This window comes from Annulohypoxylon maeteangense (genome assembly GCF_022496945.1).
Source record: "Annulohypoxylon maeteangense strain CBS 123835 unplaced genomic scaffold GGS22scaffold_3, whole genome shotgun sequence".
Taxonomy (NCBI): domain Eukaryota; kingdom Fungi; phylum Ascomycota; class Sordariomycetes; order Xylariales; family Hypoxylaceae; genus Annulohypoxylon; species Annulohypoxylon maeteangense.
The window spans coordinates 2350534-2372197 of NW_025953250.1; the positions used below are offsets into that span (position 1 = coordinate 2350534).

General features: G+C 49.6%; 4 protein-coding genes across 4 annotated transcripts; 2 read left to right on the forward strand and 2 right to left on the reverse strand.

Annotated features, from left to right (window-relative positions):
• Positions 1-3191: 3191 nt before the first annotated feature.
• On the reverse strand, positions 3192-4281 carry GGS22DRAFT_155810 (serine hydrolase FSH). Its single transcript, XM_047960270.1, has 2 exons — positions 4147-4281; positions 3192-4086 (listed from the first exon to the last, which is right to left on the reverse strand). Exons 1-2 carry the CDS (start codon positions 4205-4207, stop codon positions 3320-3322), a joined length of 828 nt encoding a protein of 275 aa, XP_047822246.1. The 5' UTR covers positions 4208-4281; the 3' UTR covers positions 3192-3319.
• A 2526-nt stretch (positions 4282-6807) lies between these two features.
• Positions 6808-8701, forward strand: GGS22DRAFT_155811 (uncharacterized protein). Its single transcript, XM_047960271.1, has 5 exons — positions 6808-6985; positions 7039-7597; positions 7660-8047; positions 8121-8318; positions 8393-8701. The coding sequence occupies exons 1-5, from the start codon at positions 6925-6927 to the stop codon at positions 8498-8500; spliced, it is 1314 nt and encodes a 437-aa protein (XP_047822247.1). The 5' UTR covers positions 6808-6924; the 3' UTR covers positions 8501-8701.
• Positions 8702-9654: 953 nt separating this feature from the next.
• On the forward strand, positions 9655-11407 carry GGS22DRAFT_178256 (putative N-alkane-inducible cytochrome P450; the record flags this gene model as incomplete). Its single annotated transcript, XM_047963566.1, has 4 exons — positions 9655-10122; positions 10183-10819; positions 10909-11144; positions 11216-11407. 4 exons carry the CDS (start codon positions 9655-9657, stop codon positions 11405-11407), a joined length of 1533 nt encoding a protein of 510 aa, XP_047822248.1.
• Positions 11408-13187: 1780 nt separating this feature from the next.
• Positions 13188-21652, reverse strand: GGS22DRAFT_198165 (putative polyketide synthase). The gene is made up of 3 exons (XM_047966101.1): positions 19940-21652; positions 13698-19878; positions 13188-13635 (listed from the first exon to the last, which is right to left on the reverse strand). The coding sequence occupies exons 1-3, from the start codon at positions 20996-20998 to the stop codon at positions 13220-13222; spliced, it is 7656 nt and encodes a 2551-aa protein (XP_047822249.1). The 5' UTR covers positions 20999-21652; the 3' UTR covers positions 13188-13219.
• Between the last annotated feature and the right edge of the window lie 12 nt (positions 21653-21664).

Here is a 21664-nt window from a genome sequence, read left to right on the forward strand (position 1 = left end):
AAAGGTTAGACATCCGGGGCCCTGCGACGTAGAGTCCACGCCGCGTCGGGGTTTATTTCACCCGCATGTAATATAGCTAAATACATAGACCGTTGGAAGCTGTAGATCCGAACAAAATACATCTTTGGTATTCTAGATAACCGTCACATTCGATTTAATAAGCGGTCTACATGACCAGAGCTGAATGGAATGGAGGGCTGTTGGTGCCCTACCAAAATGAGATTGACTAATTGGGTTACGGCGAGGCTTCAATACAACACGATATATGACAAGTCTCCTAAAGTGTTTAGCCAATCTCACCCATTGAAGAAATTGATAGCGTTCCAGCTACCATGAAAAAGAACCATGCGGCTGAAACAAAGATGATACAGCTGCTACAAGACGCCGACGCACATGGACAGACTCTGTTGCTGGCCAAATCTAGTAGGTAGTGTTTCACTTTCTTGGTTGGACGGTAAGATGAATAGCCAAGTTTCTTTGATTAGTAACTATGTGGTTACCTATCTAGGTACCTTGTAAGTACCTACCTATACAACCATTAACAGAGTCGAACATGAGCGCAACTAGAAGGGACCCTAGGTACGGCGAGTTCATCAACGCTTATTCCATTATGTGAGATTTGCTGGATACGTATTAGATTCGGTCTCTAAACTCCGGAGCTCAGCACGCCTCGTACCCCCGGGGACGTTTATCATTATCTTCCTTAACTGCGCTCCAGGAGTTAAGGAAACTACGACTACGACTCAATAGAAAACTTGGTTCCAAGGTATTGTCGCGGCGCGTGTTGATACATTTGACGGCGATATCATTCGACTTTCGGTCAACCCCGGCGCGGAAGAGTTCCGAAGATCACGGCTTATATATGGAAATACTCTGCCAAGATGATATACCAAGGCGTGTTATGTTAAAGGCTACTATGTAAAGACCTAGATTGGCTGTACCGAAATTCCATTAGGCGTTCAGGGTGTCTTCTGCCTCCTAAGGAGATAGGAAACTTTTGGTCATTGATACAAGGTACGTAGTACTCAAGCTATCACATACCCGTTCCTAAGCGTTTTTACTTTTTACAGATAGCATAGCTAACACTGGTAGTAACGTAAAGCCTTGAGATAGCTGAGGCGCATGCCTCTACTGCCCTCTAAATGCTCAATATGAACGTTGTTGGTTGGATGGCTGGCCCATTTAACACTAGGACAAGTGGGGGTGGCACCCCTAACCTAGGCGTCTAAGACTATAGTTCTAAGTCTAGAAGCAAGATTGGTGGCCTGAGAAACGCCTATTGTGTGAAATGTCCTAGATGGCATCAAACTTTTTGGCATATGACGGGGCTCTGACCGTTCCTGTTGGCTCTTGGTATGGAGGAGGCCTCAGACTAATGTATAACAACATGTGTGCTTGCTTTTACGAACCTTAGCTCACATTAGGTACCTAGATAAGTGTACATACGGCTATTAAAGCCTTTTACCAATTTCAACAGGTAACTGGAAAATCTATAGCCAAGCTGAAATATGTTCAAGGACAATCTCTTACGAACGAATATACAAACTGTTGATTTAAAACATTTCGATATGTAGGCAAGCAGGTATGCTACATTTAGTATCTTGTAGAAGTCCTCAAAGTGTACGTAGTTCTTTGGTATACATAAGGTTAAGTGATAATTAAAGGCCTCTCTATTTGGTCATAGATTGGATAGATATGAAATATCGGCTTCCTAAAATAGTGAACGTCAGGTAACTTCCAGATAGAGATAAGCGGATTGAATATCCAGAATGCAAACTCCAGTCTTTGGTATTCTAGGAGTCTGATTGTTTCTGTAAGAGGTATTAAGGTGGGGTTTCTTAAGAAGTTCGTTGGGAGACAAGTTTATAGTTGGAAACTATATCATAATGCGGCTAGTAGTAGCATTTAGTTCGCTTTAGGATCGTAGAACACCTGGGCAGGTAGGTAGTCGTACCTAGTACCTACCTAGCTAGTACCATAGGTACACTAGTAGGTAAATAATGGTTAAGGAATGCCTTTCATTCTCGTGAGGTACCTATCTTCAAAGCTTGGGCCCCCTTTTATGTTCGTGAGAATATGTTACATAATAGGTCTATAGCGAATATACCGGAATATACTATCACAACCATTCCCCGTATAGGTCCCCAACAATATCAATGGGGAAAACGGGGGCCACTAACGCCTATAAACAAAGACAGAGATTTTATGGGAGTCCCCAAGAATTTTCCTATCCTTTTCATGCATTACAGTTGTTATTTGCTATGATTTTGTTCCTTATCTCATTTAACCCTAACCCTAACCCCAATCTCATGTGAATTTCCTGAAAGGAGCTGTGCGAAGCATAAATCTGTACCGTGAGTAAAGATACTATTCATCCTCCCTAGTTAGACGACAAGGCGACGTTCCCATAATATAACACTAAGTGACTTAAGTGGTTGCTGGATGGTTTTCACGTATAATTCCTGTGACGGAGGCTAGTATGAGTGAACAGGTTGGTTACCGTAGCAAACCCCCTGGGTGATTTAGGGGAAGACCAGTATTTAGGGGTCTGTGGGATTGGTACTCGGCCCATGGAGGTCTATCATAATCGATAGGTAGAGTCCTGTTGATCGCTAGCTCTCTGAGCAGGAAAGACAAAGGGCACCATCTGTATAGGCACCTAGGTACGGTAGGTAGGTACTAGGTAGGTATATACCGTATTCTCCTTAGTGGGAGTAGCTTACCTGAGATCCTCGCGCAGCAACGTTGTTGTTTCCCTGCCTTTTAGTTCCACTTCGTGACATCATCATTTGACTCTTAGGTACTTAAACCATGGAGTTAAATGTAACATCATAGTGAGACGAAACTCCCACGTGGGCTAGGACCTGGTCCAGGCCACCTCGGCTCTTTTCCCCTGACATCCTAATGCGGTATATAACCTGGCCATTGGGACTGTACGTATGTACTATAGCTGCTTATGATGAATCGGATCTAACCAAACCCAGTGGTCATGGCAAATTTCGACATTAGGTACTTTAGCAAGGATCTCCATGTCTCTGGGTGAGATTTAGTTCTTACAGAGCCCCGTAAGCTCTCGGACGCGAGTTCGCGATAGTCATAGGGTCAAGGCCTGGGTAGGTACTTACCTCCTTGTATTCTCACATATTCGCTTATAACAAGGGTCTAGAGCTTATAAGCTTAGGGTACATCTCTTTCCAATGATAAAAAACCGACAAGTCTTGAAATTGACTATCTAACACATGATCTATCCATACCTATTCTATTCGTCCCAGCACACCAATAAAATTGTAAAACATATCCTTTACATAACTCATAAGTTTCAAGCCGTCGCCTTCATCTGTTGGTCCAATTTCCTGAACGCAGAGGCCATATCAGCCACCACGTCGGGTGTCCTCGGCACATCGTGACCACCCTGGTGGTCGTACATGACTCTCTTGTTAGGATCGCAGAGGTAAGCTAGCTGGATGCTGGAGGTGAAAATGGGGTCCTTGCCACCGTACATGTGAACGGTTGGAATACTGATGAAAGCATCGGGAGGGAACGATGTGAAGTCCAAACCGAAGCAATCGGACGGCTCCGGTAGCTCATCGGGGTCGTGTAGAAGCTGGCTCGTGTCATCCCAGAGCCCCTGCGGCTTAACAAGACTGCTAGCGAGATTCGACATCGCGTCGACCTTGGACTTGACCATATCTTCCACCTTCGTCTGGACCTCCTTCGCTTCCTGAGTCACAGGTAATCCAAGATCCTCCAAAACAGAGCATTCGAGGTTTCCGTTGATGAAAACGGCCGACTTGAACGGAAGCGGCTTCTGGGAGCCGTTGGCGACTTCACGAGCATGGTAGAGCATTAGAGCTACCACGATGGAAGAAGATTTCGAGAAGCAGCAGACGCAGTCGAAAGGACCGTGCTTGTCAATGTAATTCTGTAGCCACTGGACGGACTTCTTGATGGACTCAACGCCAGGCTTTTCCATCCACTTGTAGGCCTTCCACATGACCATTTTCAGGCCGCGAGGTGGCGGGCAGCTGTAGGGGCCATCGATGAACTCCCATTGGAACGAATTGCCCAACTTTGATCGGAAAGGACCTGGTACGAACTATTAGCCGGACCGAGATAATTACTAGGTATGTTCTTGGCGATGCTCACCTGACTGCGCCTTGAAGATAAAGGAGCTGGTGCTGTGACCGTGAAGCATGAGAGTACGCATCTTGAGTCTTGAGAGAAGTTTTGTTGAAAATGTGCCAAGGCCAAATTTACGCAACCGGGCGTAATCGAGTTAAGATATTGTAAGATGTGCCGCTCGAAAGGTCAAGGGTGTCGAGTTCTTGGTGGGAGGAGATATCTTGGCGACGACATGGTAGCAATTCCGATTCGTTAAATCTTGCGGGAGCTAGCGATGGAAATACAGTCTTGGCTTCTTAGAAAGTACCGAAAGGAGTGTAGGATCTACGAAAGCTGTTAAGCTTAATGAACAATTCCTAATTAGGAAGGAAATCACTTTACTACCTAAAGAAGTGTATGAGTAAGACGACTTGAAACTAGACATGGACTACCGATTCCTTCTATTCCAGAGCATGGGTGCCCTGAAATCGCGAAGTGGTGCTAAATTTAGGGTGGTTTGAAGCTTTAGGATTCGACGATCTGACGATCATGCAACCCTGCAAATGGCCTTCGGCAATCTATGACCAATCTCCAAATCAGATCTCCTAAACATCTACCGAGGCCCCAGTTGATTCTTTTGTTGTTTCTACCAACGAAAGATGACATCCGGGCAGATCGGAGATGTCAAGTCTACATAATGGTCCATAAGTCGGCACTCGTCGCAGGGTTGGTGACGATTCCTTTGCAGATCCCCATGGGCACCCGGCCACTAACATGGAAAGAAGGCGGTCCCGTCTGGCGTCATTAGCCATGCCAGCAACGCGTTGCCCCCTAGATTTCGCAGATACGGCAAGTAACTTGAAACCAACATCATCTATGCGTACATGCGCCATAGTAAACATGGCGTGACTGGTTTGTTTCAACTCGACTTAGGAAGTAAACATCTCTGCCTCGGCATGCAACCTGACGATGATATCGGGACCGAAACAACGCGCCATCCCGCTTGACATCACCGACAACTACCGGGTCGACCGAGCTACGGCTAGCATTGAGACGGCCGAAGGAGTTACCGGAAACAAGCACAAGTCCCTCGCGGATAATGCGTACACCCGCTTCGCCTCGGATTTCACGGGAACGATGACAATGTGGAGTATTTGGGTTTCATTGTGGGATATCATATTGATCTGCGAAAATTAACGCGGTATATGCCTACGAACCAAACTTCAGATCTTGACACGGAAATACGGAAGTAATATTCGAGATCAACGCTTTAGGGAATAACGAGTTGAATTACTCTTTTCTTCAACTTGTATGACGATCAAGGAGTTTGCTCTCGATATGGTATGTCTGTCTATTATTTCGACCGACATTCTAGGTAATGCGTATCTCACTAGGTACCTAGGTAAGGAGTCACAATTTGAGTCACATTAACTGCAGATAGCTGAGCGAGATAGGTACCGTAATTGGATGGGAATACTGTTGTTACACGATAGGTCCCTTACGCTTTCCAAGGTTTGCATGGCACTTTGGTGTTGATCATCGGTCATTAACACGATAGGAAAGTTTTCGATATAACAGCGATCATTAACATATTATTGCATGAGCCGCCTAATCCTATACGTTGGAGCCTCACATATGCCGTACCAAAAGCCGAATGAGGTTATAATGGTCTCTTTTACTTGAGGAAACAACCTATATCCGGGGTAACAAATAAAGCACACCGAACTACATGGGTTAGCACTGTTTTAGGGAGATGGCCACTAAACATCAAACTGAAGCCAACTATCTAGCACCTCTTTGAAGTTATACCGCACTGCACTTATCACGAACGTGCCAGATCCAAAAATGAATGGGTGATTGGTAAAATAGAAGAGGTAGAAGGCTAAAACATATTTATCTGATTCATAATTAGGTACCTAGGTACCTACCTACGGCCGAACATCCACATTATCAGGCCAGTGATTAGCGAATGCGTAGTCGAACTACTCAGCTACTAACAATTATGGATGATTTGAGCGATGCTCATTGGAAAGAATGAAATTTTGGTGATTATTGCGTTTTTCGTTTGCGCGCGTATAACGGCAAGCTATCATTGTTATCTCGCATTTGGTGAAGCGAATGCGAGGTAGCGTGGTGTCAACCAAAGCGCATAAAGGGGCGAAGCCCGGAATTTAAATATCATTCGGTAATTGTGTATTCCTTCAGGCCTCCAACACGTAATTCAACACGATGCTCGAAGTTATTAAAGGCTAAATCGATAGATCTTCTAACAATATTACTTAGAAGGGGTCTTTGTTACTTTCATCGTTTTTTCCCAACGTCGATAGAAGCGAGTCCGAAAGTTTCAGGATATGAATTCGAAGCAATTATGGTAATTCACTGCGTTAATACCTGTACCTTAAAAACATGCCTCGGCAGTTGGATGGATAATCGCTGAAATAGGTAGGAAGCACACCTCTTGGCGCGTTGAAAAGGACCTATTGGGGACCTCGAAGCGCCATAACAGTGTCAGCATTACTCCGAGGGTGTGATAGAACGCAGCTGGATTTAATATGTGACGAATTCTAACAGGGACAAGTTAGGCAGTGATTCGCTCAAGGAGAAGCTAAACCCTTCTGAGCTGTCATAATACTGCAATACTCAAGCGCCTTACATACCAGGTAGGTAGGAGGCAGTGCACGTAAAATCCCCCAGAACAAAAAGATCGACGTAGTTATCCACTTTACTTTCAGAGTCAACAGCCCTATATAATAGCTATTGTTGCCTTTCTTGGCGACATACACCTTCTAGCATAGAACAATCTATGTCACTTTTAGCCTAACCATGTCTAAATCCTCCCAATTTCAACGCTATCCGCCCGACATGGGCGGTTACGATCAAAGACGTAAGTCCGGTCAATTCCCGATCTAAAGTTGATTCAAGCTGATCGAGTTCAAGCACCGCAATACTCAGGGCCACCTCAGTATCAGCAGCCGTATGGCCAGGAGGAACAATGGAGGAATGAACGTCAAGGTGGTTACAATAACTATAACCAACAGCCATACCAGCAACCATATCAACAATCATATCAGCAACCATACCAACAGCCCCATCAACAGCAGTACCAGCGCCCCAATGCGCCGCCCATGATGGCCCCGAGGGCGGGGCCGGGCTCCGGAATGGGATCGGCGATGCAATTAGCAAATGGAGGAGGGTCTCCTATGCCACCTGGACCGCTGCTATATCCCGTTATCATACCACAACGGCGACCAAAGGCGCGTGACCGCGGCTTCGTCAAGGCCTATGCACCCGATCTAATGCGGGCCGGCATTGACCAAGCCACATTCATGGCTTTCCTCGAAGGCTTCGGCAAGGCACTGACACAATCACCATTCCTAGGCGCCATCAACTTGGCCGGTGGTGTAGCTGGCATGATCCCAACAGCGATAGCACCTCCTATCGGAATAGCCGTGCAACTGACGGCTGGTGTCTACCAAGAGGTCCAGAACCGCAAGAAGTAAGTGTTGACACCCCCGAAGTGCAATTTCTACCATTTCACTTACCGATTTTCTCCTCCAGCCAAAACGCCTACCTGACAAAGATGAACGACGATCTCTTCCGACCACACGGGCTGTACTGTCTTATCATGGCCTACGCGCCGAACTCGGACAAGACTCTCCAGCAGAACATCAACACCAAAGGCCCGGATGGGAAATTCCGAAACCACGATGGTGTAATGGGATCAGTTGATTTCCCCATTTCGGCAGAACTGATCTATCCCGAAGACGAGGAGACCTCATCCGACGAGGAAGACGACGAGAGCATGCACCACGACGACCACAGCCAAGGCGGACAAAGCCAGGGCGGCCAACAGCAGCCACAACAACAAGGCGGCATGATGGCCTCCCTCGGAAAAGCATTCGAAGGGTTCAAAGACCGCCGGGACATGAAGGCACAGAGGAAATACGTAAGACCCCCCCCCCATTCCCTTTCCACATCAACCGACATCAACAATAACTTACACACATTCTTCCTTTCAGATGCGGAAGAACCCCATGGGCGCACTAAACGGCCTCCTGGACCCCAAAGTCGAGCTCACAGCCAAGGACCGCGAGAAGCAAGCGAAGCGGATGGCGAAAGACCAGCGCAAGCTCGAGAAGCAGGACCGGAAGTACGAGAAGAAGGCGCGCAAGCACCCCGAAAGGGAACAAGGACCGCGGAAGCGGAAGATAAAAGAGGTATGTCAATTCACTACGAGTTTGGTGCTATCTACCTAGTTCATTGCTATGGGAATGCTAATGGGTGAAAATAGTCTATTTTGTACTTGATGATCATCAATATGCCGAAGTCGGGAGACATGGAGAATGCGGCGAAGGTGATGGCGGGTCCGAGTGCTGGAGCTGCGCAGAGGAGGTACTGAGCTTGGGAGTCGTTACTATGGACAGATGCATTTTGGGCAAGAATGATTACCTAGTAGATGAGGGATTTGTTTGTCAATTTGCTATATACCTTGGTCTTGAAACAAGCATTATGAATTGCAAAGTTGTTTGGCTTTATTCACTGAAAAAAACCCGACGGCTCTTTGCGACTAATTTAAAAAGTCTTTTCAGTTGATTATAGTGGGTGCGTAGCTTCTGAATAGCGTCTACCAGAAGATGTTTATGGCGGGCATGAAGCCCTACAGGACTAAAAGATTGGCGGTGCCCTCCAGGTGTTACAGGTGCCTACCCTTACCTAAGAGATGCATATGGATCCCAGTCCCAGTTCAACCAGCTATCTTTGCACGATGCGAAAATACCCACAATAGCTGTAACAAAAGTTTATCGCATCCTGTAGGCAAACAGCTTACGCAACTCCGATATACAGCGTAGCCATTTGCCTCGGGAACTCTATAGGAGGGGCTCATTGGGGTTATCTTACCCTCTTGAGGCATGCAGCAATAGGCAATCGCAGTTGCAGAAGCATGAGCTGATTGCGATCCTGCTGAAAAGTGATACGCGGATGGGCGGACACAGTGGGCTTAAAGGGTATCCATCGATCTCGCGAATCTACGGACCTGATCTGGTTTCGCGATGCATTGGGTCAAAGAAGTGGGCAGCCAAGAATGCATTAATAAGGCTTTTAGAAAACATTCCTACTTGAGGACTTCCTAAAGAAGGGTGGGCGAAGAAGGCATTGCCAAAACAGGAATTGCCAGATTAGGAAATGGGATGATAGGATGTTCTATAATTGGAAAACCGGCCAATTGTAGCACGTTTCGTCTATATCCTAGGGATCCAACGTCAGCAGTATCGATGAAGCTGTAGACCAGATTAGGGAACTTCAGGGCTGAGAAAGAGCTCTTTAACGGGTACGGATGCGGAAAATATAGGGAAAATGTAGAGGGTACGATATACAAAACTGATTTCAAGGCGTCTAGCCCGCCGAGATGTGATGTCGGAGCAATTAATGGATATACTGCCGGATCTACCCACGGGCACCAACTCGAAAAAAGTCTCAGTCCATGTGGAGATAAAACTGTTTAATTGGGTAACAGAGGTGACCGTCATGCCAAACGCACCTATTACCGACAGTATGGCCTCCATAACAGAGTTTACTAAGGCGACGACGTCATCCTCTTTCAAGAGGAACCAGTTGCTCCTCGCTGCCTTGGGTCTCGGTGCGTTATTTCTCATCATCCGCTTTGTCGCACGCCAGCTCGAGATACGTGCGTTCAAGAAGGCGCATGGCTGTCTTCCGCCACCTCGTGAGCCCCAAACCGAGCATATCCTCGGTTTGGCGGCGTGGAAGAGGCTCCGGCGCGAACGCCGGGACCGTATCACCCTAAAAGAGACCACTCGACGAGCCAAGGAACTCGGTTACACCAGTTCGCTTGTTATGGCCGGCAATCACTTCACGGTGACTTGCGATCCCGTTAACCTGAAAGCCATGCTCGCGACTAACTTCAATGACTTCGGCCTTGGTCCGCGTGAGGTTCCCCTCGGCCCGGTGCTATCTGGTGGTATCTTCATCTCTGATGGCGAAGCTTGGCAACACTCCAGAGTACGTATTTCCTCTTATACACTCGAAAGTCTTCATTGAGCATAAGTTAACCCCCAACAGGCATTAATCCGACCCGCATTCACCAGAGCCCAAGTCGCAGACCTAGACAGTCTAGAAGAGCACACACAAGATCTCCTCGCGCGCGTCCCCAAAGCCGACGGCGTGACCTTCGACCTAAAGCCGCTCTTCTACAACATGACCCTCGACAGCGCGACAGACTTCCTCCTCGGCACATCCGTAGGCAGCCAGACCAGTGCCCCGGGCTCCCCCGCACGTAACTTCCTCGACGCCTTCGACTACGCGGAAGAAGTACTGCAGAAGCGCAGCGAGCTCGGAAAACACGCCTGGCTGATCCGCGACAAGAAATTCGACGCTGCCTGCAAGACGATCAAGGACTTCACCAACGGCTTCATCCAGGAGGCGTTACGCGGCAACACTAAGGGCACCCGGTACAATCTACTCGCTGAAATCGCCGGTGCCTGCCGTGACGAGGACAAGCTCCGTAGCGAACTCCTCGGTGTTCTTCTCGCTGCGCGTGATTCCACGGCGAGTGTATTGAGCAGCGCATTTTATGAAATGGCAAGGAACCAAGATATTTGGAATAAGCTTATGGTAGAGGTTGATTCGCTTGAGGGCCGTGTGCCGGATTACGAGTCCCTGAAGGAGATGAAGTACCTGCGAGCTGTTTTGAACGAGAGTGAGTGCGCCCGGACATAACCACCTACCCACTCACTAAACCATCCAATGGCCCTCTTAAGTGGCTTATAAACGCTAACCATTCCAAAGCCCTCCGCCTCTGGCCCCCTCTCCCCAGAAACGTGCGGTTCGCACGCAAAGACACGACTCTCCCCCGCGGCGGCGGCCCCGACAAGACTGCCCCCGTCTTCGTCGCCAAGGGCTCGCCCGTCTTCTACTGCGTCTGGGCCATGCACCGTCTCCCCGAGTTCTGGGGTCCCGACGCCGACGTCTACCGTCCCGAGAGATGGTTAGACGAGAAGGTCAAGCCCGGCTGGGCGTATCTGGTAAGTACCTACCTACCTGCCCCTCAATCGTTGCTAAGTGATTGATGAGTGCTAACGCGGGGTGTGAAAAGCCGTTTAACGGAGGCCCGAGGTTATGCCTAGGCCAGCAAAACGCGCTGATCGAGGGGAGCTACAACATCGTGCGATTGATGCAGGAGTTCAAGCGCATCGAGCCGAGGGATAACCAGCCGTGGACGGAACACCTGGCTATGGGTTTGAGCAATGAACATGGATGCAAGGTCGCTTTTTGGAGGAGTAAGTAGAATGATGAGAGAGGAAGGAACTTAGAATAGATGGTTGTAAATCAGAAATCGAAGTCTGCTTATGGGTATTCCAGGTTAGGTACGGGAATGGTCGGATAAGTCGGGCGCTTGCTTTCGGTCTAGCGCTTGGACTCGGTGTCGGCGGGGATCCTGTGTACTGTCTTCGGGGCTTGTATTAGAATCCTTAGAGGTATATAGAACAGCACTTATAGAAGGCGTTTACGAGTTTCAACACTGAGATTTGCAGATGTATGGATCCAATCGATTTATGTTTATGATTTGTGATTTTCGAATTATAGGCATTTTACAATTGTTTATGAGATGAGTTTTGAAGTCTGAGCATATTGGTTCTTTTAGCGATCCGTTAATATCGATGAAAGCCTCACTGCCTAGACTTTTCACCTATAAGTGCAAATTGCGTGTCGCTATTCATCCATAGATGCATGCAGCTTATGTTAGCGCCTTAGTTTAGGGGAGGTGTGTTAAGATCGGGGGGTATCCTACCCCGCTAAACTTCCTTAAAAGATTTCAGGTTGGGGGAGATATGAGGGCTCATTAGGCGGGAAACATCTTTATAGCGGGGGAAATAGTAGATAGAACATACCTAGTACCAATTGAACCCCTAGCGCAGCACATCTTATAGAGAGCCGGCGTTACGAGTTTATTTACCTGCCTAGCAGCTACATTTCCAGTGTCAAATACGCCGTGACGCATAGCTCGGAAAGGCAGAAAATACCCCAGATACATGATATTTACGAAATCTAAAGTATTCCGAAGCTCTGGTGTGTTATTGCATTTACTTATAACGGGAGTCTATCGTTTTTGAACGTATGTCAAGCTTTTAATACCAACGTTGGAACCTTGGGTGTAACTTACGGTGCGTGAAATGCCTAAAACCTTTAAAACAATTCAACTTTAAAAAACATTCGCAGTTACTAACACTATATGAAAACTGTATTCTACCACCAACCCCCCTATAAATCAGCGCCGTTCAGGGCTTAGTATTCAACAATAGCCAAGTAATGGCTCAGCAACGGTTAAAAAATCCCAACTGCACCTATGTTGTTAAAGGTTTATATCGTTCAACCACTCTTTCAAAGGGATTTTTAATTGCGTAAGATGAATTATACATGCTATATTGTAGATACAGTTATTAGGTTTTGATCAAACTGTTGTCGAGATATTATTAATTCATTGTGAGATACAAAGCTGAATGGTAGGAATTGCTCACTATAATCAATCGCCCCCGGGTCGTAATTATAACGCTATCCGGCGCTACCTAGGTTCCTTTTTCTTACAGGGGGTTTAGTGGTTAAATGCGACGTGCGTATAGCGCTATTGAAACCGTTTCTTAAACTTGAATTAGTTGGCGGTTAAGCGGTTTAGTGTTATTTCGCGCGCCGTCCAATTCTAGCGGTACACGCTGTAGCGCGGTTTTCGTAGTGGCTATCAACGTCGGGTGTCCTATTTATGTCCCGCAACCTGAGAACTTTCCACTGCGATAATGAAGAAACCCAATTCAAAATCTCCTCGAACCTACATCAACCCTCAACAAACACCCTTTTTACAAAGACATACCATTACCAAGACCACACCAATTAAATCACCAATGCACAGAAAAGCCCAAAGTATAGTTGTTAATCAGGATTGCTCTAACTGAAGTATCTAAAACACAAAATTCTTAAGAAATGATATAAACCGACCCGATCCCATATATAGCCCAGATAGATAGAAACATATACTTTACATCGTAATAGAACATGAAAACCTTTAATTTTAACCCATTTGTTTTTGTTGTTTTTGTTGATATTTTTAATTCTTTCCGTTGTCGGACACCGCCGAGCTCTGTGGTTGTGTTGTTACCAGAGAGTCGACGCCGAGCTCCGAGTCGCTTAGCACTGAGTCGGGAGTGTTCTCTCCGCTTGCGTTCGACTCGGTGTCCTCCTTGTTGGAGTCTTCGTCCTCCTTGGCGCCTCCAGCGTCGATGACGTTGGGGATAAGCTCGGGTGATATACGAGCTGCGGTGTCCTCGATCATGTCTTCGACTGAGGCACCACCCAGTAGCTTGAGCACAGGCAAATCGAGATCCAATTCGCGTGTGAACCACAATCTCATGTCGACAGCCATAAGCGAGTCGATACCCAACTCGATGAGCGACATGTTAGGCGAGATGCTGTTATCCTCAGGGCGCATGCCCAAGAGTTTGTATAGAGTGCCAATAAGACCAGCTGTATTATCATGTTAGTAATTGAACAATTATTAATTGCATCAGGAATGAGGGAAAACTTACCAAGTAGTACTGTCTTAACACCTTCCATAGTGGTCTGGTCCTTAAGTTGCGACCTGACAGAGGCGGATCCACCTTCTTCGCCACCAGCAGTGCGGGCCTTAACCTTCTTGAAGTAGGAGAATCGGGGAACCTCCAACCATGGGGGAGGGTTCTCGGCATCTGGGTCACCAGGCTTAACGGCGGAAGATATATCCCAGCAGGTATCAGCGGGAGAATCAGCACCGCCAGCAAGGACGGCCTCAGCGAAGAATTGGAGGTAGTCCCACTCAGAGATGTTGGAGTAACCCATCTTCTCAAGACGATCCATGAGAGTGGCCTCACGACGAGTGATGTAACCAATACCGTAGATACCAGCAAGGTTCATGACGGAACCGGCAAGACCACGGCGGCGACGGTTCTCCATAGTGCCGGCCATGAAACCGTTAGCAGATGCGTAACTGGATTGACCGATGTTACCAGTCAACCAGGCAAGGGAAGAGAAGACAATGAAGAAGTCGAGAGTGGGTTGCTGGAAGAGAGCGTCCAAGTGTCGGGTACCTTCCACCTTGGGTCGGATTGTAGCGTTGAAGTCCTCATAGGGTTGAGAGGCGAGCAACTGGTCGTTGAGCACCATGGCACCGTTGCAGACACCGACAATGGGAGGGCAGGTCTGGTTGATGATGGCATAAGTCTCAAGCACAGACTCAGCTGAAGTGATATCCATGGGAAGGGCAACGATGTTAGCACCGGCAGCCTTCATGCTCTTGAGCCATTCCTCATTGAGCTTGGGGTTTCGCGAAGTCATGACGATGTGACGAGCACCACGCTGGACCATCCATCGAGCAAGGACCAGACCAAGCTCACCAGTAAGACCAGCAAGCCAGTAAGTCTTATCAGATCGGAATTGGACGACGTTCTCGGGCGGGGCAAGCTTGACGGAAGCAGCCTTCTGCGAGGTCCAGTTGGCGACAACGAAAGTGGAGTCCTCGGCGTTGCGTTCATATCCGGGCACAAGGTCAAGAACAAGCTCTTCGACGCGCTCAGTTGTGTCTAGCGTGGCTGCGTGTGACTCGAAGAAGTCCCGCGCCTGCTGGAGCAGATCCGAGGATGTCTCAATGCTTGATTGGGGCTCGACGATGGCCTTGTCGCTGAAACCGTTTGCGAGGTTCAGGCGACGGACGCTGGCGGGAAGCTGCGATTCGATACGGGCACCAATGCGAGCGGAGTCCTCGGCATCGGAGAAGTACAAGTAGCTGGAAAGAGTGCGAGGAATAATGCTCTGGATGGTTCGCCTTTGAGCAGAGGGGTGAACGTATTGAACACCCTCAGCGTGGTCCTTGTTGGAGGTGGTGAAGCTGACTTCAATGTTGCGGCGCACGGAAAGGTCCTTAAGGACTGCGGCGGCAAGGCTGGTAGGCTCGTGGGCAAGGAGAGAAGTACCCTTGGGTGTGCCAGATAGGATGAAGCCCCCCAAGACGACGTTAGCAGCAGCCACAAGGAGGCTAGTGTCTTGCTCATCAGAGACATCGACCGGGATGGTCCAGCTCTTAGGAACAGAGACAATTGATCGCTGAGTCTCAGAAAGAGCGAGAACCTTCTTGTCACCAGCAGTTAGGCGACCGACGATGAGGTAGAGAGAACCAACTGAAGGGATGGTCAAGGCAGCCAGAGAAGAGCGGTGCACCTTAATGTCGACATAGCCTTCCTTAGAGGTAACAGCCCAGGCAGGAGTGTGAACCTCACGCAGCTCAGAAACACCAGCCTGAGTCTCGACAGAGACAACAGTACCATTAAGAGGTACTTCGTTGCGAATGGTGCGACGAGACGAGTTGTAACGGTTGTCCAGGCGAATGCAAGGAATGCATCGCGGGATGGTCGGCTTCTCCTCAATGACACGGATTTCTCGCTCCATGACCCAAGATGGGACGTAGGGAGTAGCGAAAGACTTCCAGGTGCTGGCAACATGCATTCGAAGCAGAGTCTCGGCGACATACTTGGCATCGACCTTAGCCCTTTCGGCATAGTCGATGAACTGTAGGCGCAGGTCAGGCTTCTCGTGAACCATGCATCGTCCTACACCGACCATCATGTTGCTGAAAGCGTTGTAAACACCAGCACCGTGAGTCAGCCATAGCACGTTAAGAGCTCTCTCAGTGAGAAGCTGGATAGCGGTCCACTTGGCCTCAGTGAAGGGGTGGAAGACAGACTCGTCAAGTTCGGTGAAGACGAGCACGAGCTGCTTGGGACCGAAGTCGCTTTCTTGGAGGTTCTCGAAGCGCTCAATGATTTGAACCTCAGAAGCATATGGCTCAATGGCGGCGAGGGTATCAGCCTGCACCTTGGCAGAGAACTCGCTCGCGCCGGAGACGACGAGCAGCTTGGGCAGCTTGATCAAATCAGCTTCAGCCTCAAGAGGCTGGCGGATGAGCTTCATCTGGACGTCGACAGCCTGGGTCAGCATGATGCTCAGAGGAACACCGTACCAGTTGGTCTCGGGAGTAGCAGTGTCAATGCCCGAGAAGCCGGTCTTGCGCATAAGGGCATCCCAGCCCTGTTGCGGGACCAGAGGGTGGTGCAGTCTTCCATCAGCCTCGCCGACCCACCAGTCAGCTAGAGTGCCGAACATGTAAGACGGTGCAACAGCGCTAGTGTCGGTGAACTCAAGAAGTAGAAGCTGTCCACCGGGCTTAAGGAGCTTGCGAACGTTAGAAAGCGTCTTCTCAAGCTCAGCAGTGGCGTGAAGGCCCTTAGAAGCAATGACAAGGTCGTATCCGCCCTCAATAATGCCTTGAGCCGGTGCTTCCTGCTCAACATCGAAAGTCTGGTAAATAAATTTCTCGGCTCGCTCTCTGAAAACCTCAGATGCGTAGTCGAAGTTGTCGGCGGTGAGGTCAGTGTAGGTGTAAGAGCCAAAGCTGTCGCCAAGAGCGTTGATGACGGCCTCAGTAACGAAGCCCTTTCCAGCACCGAGCTCGAGGATCTCCATGTTTCTCAACTTGTGAGCGAGTTGGCTGACAAGGTCAGCGACGTAGCCGTTGTACTCGGTGCTACCAAAGCTGTTCCTGTACACATGGTCCATCAACTTAGTGTCAAGAGGGGCGACTTCTCCGCGCACGAATGGGACAAGATTCTTGCCAAGGGTCTTGAGGTGACGGAAGCCCTGGTTAGACTTAGCGAACTTGTTAATGCGCTCCTCTAGATCGGCAGTGTCATTGAGCCACTCCTTCTTGATAGTTGCGTGGGTGCCTTCAGCGGCCTCCTTGATAACTGATTCAACCCAAGCAAGGTACTTCTTAGGGTGCCAAGCAAGCTCTTCGCGCTCCTCGGTAGTGATGGAGTCGTACAACTTCTTCATGTAGTAGAAGCAAGCACGTTCAAAGAACTCAGCATCCTCAGTCCAGTTAGCACCAGCCTTCCAGAACTCAGCGAATTTGCGGGCTGCGTTAGGCTTCTCAATACCCCAGACAGTTTCGGTCATCTTCTGAGTATCGGCCTGGGCCGTTACCTGGGTAACAGGGGTAACGTGGAGACCCTCAATTAGCAGAAGAGCGTTACCCTCAGAGTCGAAGACATCAATATCACCAGCAACCTCATGGGAAGCCGGGTCAATAGTAACACTGGCATCGAAAGGAAGGTCAGTTCCAAGGCAGGAAGTCTTCTCGCTCAAGTACGGGTTGATTCGGATTGAGCGGATGACAGTAGGGACCATTAAAGTCCAGAGTTGACCGTCACCAGGGGCACCGATAGCGCCGAACATGCCTTGGAAGGCAACATCAAGAGGCGCGGGGTGGACAGCCAGCTCAGTCTGGTAGTTCTCAGCAGCATCAATGTGGATCGTGCCAGATGCCTGCTCAGTAGCGCGTCGCAGGGAGGTGACACCCTCAAACATCTCGCTATAGTTGTATCCAAGCTTAGCGAGAGAGTTGTAGAAGATCTCAGTGTCAATATCAGTCATCTTCTTCTTGTCCTGGCTGGGGTCTCGTGGGGGCAGCGTGTCATCAGAGCCGTATCCAAGACGGAGAGTAACCTTAGCAGTTGAAGTGGTAATGGGGGCTGCGTCCTTGGTCGGGCAGGTCTCACAGACGAAGTCAGCAGTAATGAGACGGGCTGTTTGGTCGTGGTGGAAGTTGGACAAAGACACGAGGGATTCGACGCCGATGGTCTCATCCATGAACCCAACAGCACGCTGGATGGTCAGGTCCTGAAGCTCAATCTGAGAAACCTCCTCATCGTTCTCATTTGCGAGGATTCTAGATGCCTCAATAGCCATGCTGGCAAATCCGGCACCAGGGAAGATGGTCTGACCCTGGATTTGGTGACCACGAAGCCAGGATAGCTCACCCGGCTTGATGAAGTTGCGCCAGCGGAAAACGTTCTCACCAGCCTCAAGGCGCACACCGAGAAGCTCGTGTTGGCTAGATGGCCGGAATCGCATAGCCTTAGATAGACGAGATTCAGCCCAGTATACCTGGCTGTGATCCCAAGCGTAACCAGGGATGGTCTTCAGAAGCTCAGGCTTGTCGCTTTCAACAGAAGCAAACAGAGCATCAATCTCGCTAATGTTGACAGCGGAGTTACCGATGTGAGCCCAGACAGCACCAGCACCCTCAGAGAATGCCTCGATGTCGTTAGAGCCTCGGGCAAGGACACCAGAGTAAGGAACCTCAGTTCCAGTGACCTCCTCGAGAACCTGGCTGGCAGGTCCCTTGAGAGCGGCATGAGCACCGACTTCGAGAGCCAAAGCAGGGGTGCCGACAGTCTCGAGGGCCTTCTGCAGTGCCTGAGAGAACAGCACAGGCTGTAGAAGATTGTCGCGCCAGTAAGAGTCCTTCAGGACATCGGCCATCGCATCTGAGACTTCTTCACCACCAAGAACCGATGAGAACCAGCGGCACTTGCCGTTTCCGGCGAGAGCCTTAGTTCCGATGCGGGCCATGGCGTCCATGTACGGCTCCGCACAAGGCTCCATGTGGTGAGAGTGGTAGGCAGTGTCAACCTTGAGGGCTCGGACGAACTTCTTCTCATCCTCAAAGATAAACTTAGCACGGTCGATGGCAGTCTTGTCACCAGATAGCGTTACGCTAGCGGGAGAGTTGCTGGCAGCAACGGTGAAACGACCGTGGCGAGCCATGGTGGAAAGCCCAGCCAGCTCAGCGGCATCCTCCATGGAGGTACCGACAGCCAACATAGAACCTGGGCCAATGTCGGCGCCACCAGCCAGCTTTCCGTATAGACCACGGTAGTAGGCAATGCGAACGGCGTCAGAGGCAGTGAGGAAGCCAGCAGCGTATGCAGCAGCAATCTCACCACTGGAATGACCAACGACAACGTCGAATGAAACACCAAGACGAGCCAGCATGTCAACAAGGACGACTTGCACAGCAGTGCAAAGGGGTTGAGAGAAAGTTCCCTCCATGACACGGGAGACATCAGCAGCCTTGGAAAGCTCCTCCTTGAGAGACCACTCGGGGCGGTCACCCTCGGGAAGGCTGTTGAGAGAATCCTCGAGCTCTTGCAAGCGGCTGGCAGCGAAGGGAGATGACTCGATAAGCTGGTAGCCCATGCGAGGCCATTGAGCACCCTGGCCAGTGAAAACACCTAGGATGGACTTGGTCTTGTGCGCAGGACGAACACCGAGAGCCTTGTTGTCGCTCTTCTTGGCCTCAAGCTTAGCAGTGAGCTTGGTTCGTAGAGTTTCAAGAGTAAGAGCGGAGGCGTGAGTTCGTAGGGCAAAAGCAGATCTGCGCGATAGTGTCCAAGCAAGATCACGGAGGTTGATATCGCTGTCGGTGGCGTTCTCTAAGAAGTCAAGGTAGGTTTCGATCTGAGTGGCTAGAGTCTTCTCGGAGTTGGCTGAGAAGACGAAGGGGATGGCGGCAGTGGAGTGTCGCACAAGGCCCTTCTTTTCCAGGTATTGCTTGGCCATTGTGGGCTCATAGCTCTCAATGATAGCATGAGCGTTGGCGCCACCGAAACCGAAACTGTTTACACTGGCACGACGAGGCACTCCGGCAGGTAATTGAGGCCATGGCTTTGCGTCCGTCAAGATCTGAAGCTTACCATAGTAAGGCTTGATGTCAGGGTTGAGGTTCTCGAATAGCATGTTGGGAGGAATGATGCCATTCTGAACAGCAAGAGATGCCTTTAGCAGGCCAGCAACACCTGCTGTTCCTTCTGTGTGACCAATGATGGTCTTGATGCTCTGTTCCATTTGTATTAGCCACTGTTGCAGAATTATTCAATGATGATATTATTTCACTTACACCGACGTATAGCACATCATTAGGGTCATTAGATTCCTCCTTCTCGCCGAAGAAGGCTCTGTAGATAGCACCGGCTTCCTGTGGGTCACCAGCCTTGGTACCCGTGCCGTGGGCCTCGAAGTATTGGCAGCGGTCAGTCAAGGGAGAGAGACCGGCATTGGAGTATGTCTTTCGGATGAGCTCGGCCTGCGAGACACTGCTAGGCATTGTGATACCAGTCGTTCTACCGTCCTGGTTGGTACCGGTCTCGCGGACAATGCACTCGATGGTGTCGCCATCGCGGATAGCGTCACTGAGTCGCTTGAGCATAACAGCTGCTACACCCTCACCTCGAGCGTACCCATCGGCACCCGAGTCCCACATGCGGCTGCGACCGGTGGGCGAAAGCATTTGGACGTTACTTTCAGCAACAAAGTTGGTGGGGCCGAAGATGAGGTTAGCCCCTGCCGCGACAGCCAGGTTGGACTCGCCCTTGCGGAGCGATTGGACAGCCTGGTGCGTGGCGATGAGAGAGGACGAGCAGGCCGTGTCGATTGTCATCGACGGACCCGTCCAGTTGAAGAAGTACGAGACACGGTTCGACAGGATACTCGAAGCCGTGCCTGTGGCCGCATACTTGGGGAGAGATTCAAGATCGTGGTAGGTGATGTGCGCATAGTCGTTGCACATGACACCCACGTATACGGCGGTGGATGAGCCAGACAGCTCCTCAATCTGGTGGCCCGATGACTCTAAGGCTTCATAGACAACTTCCATGAGAAGACGTTGCTGGGGATCTATGCCTTCAGCCTCAGAGCCGGGGATGCTGAAGAATTGGGCATCGAAGTGACGGGTGTCATCTTCGATGAGGTAAGAGTTGAGCACGTTGCTGGTGCCGTGGTGGCTACCGTCCTTGTGGTAGAAGGCTTCGGCCGAGAAACGGTCGATCTTGCTACCGACATCTCGAGGAGCCTTGAGGAGGTCCCAGAGCTTCGACGGCGTGGATGAGCCTCCGGGGAAGCGGCAGCCGGAGCCGATGACAGCAATGGGTTCCTCGGCGTAATCGGCGTAGCCCGACATGATGAATATTGTACTGGGGGGGATTGGTCTAAAGGGGTATCTAATCTAAAGAAAGGAAAGGATATAGTTTAACGGCAGCGGGATGTGGGCTGTTACAAGACACCAATCAAGTGTTCTTCTCTGAGTGAGATGACGAGCGGCTATGTCCGAGTGTGGTTCATTGATGATGGTGAAGTAGAAGTGTAGGACCCGTTATGTTGATGGGACGGGTATGATCGAATGAATGGCTCGAGTTAGAGGAGTAGTTGTTGCGCTGTCAAATCAACTTGTGTTTGTGATAAGTTGCCAGATGATTATTTTTTGCGGAACATACGATGCTGTCATATACTCGATATCAGATGTGCTGGAGATGGGTCTATCCAACCTATTTCGAACACTGCCATATGGCATTTCCTAATCTCGTTCTAGGCCATGTCAGCATCTACAGCTATCCTTTCAGCCGTAACAGCCGTAAAGGTATAACGTAGGATGAACCGTGCCTCTGGATCGTCTAGTATTCTCGAAGCAGTAGTTGTCAGCCTGGTTCCTTGACGATTCCTTGACTAGCGAGCCTTGCGTGACTGTTTGAGACCCCGGCCATAATTGCCACACTGTTGATAGTAAAGATTGAGTAAAGATTGGGGTGGGTTTGTCGATTTTGGTCGATTCCGAAAGAGGAAGTGTAAG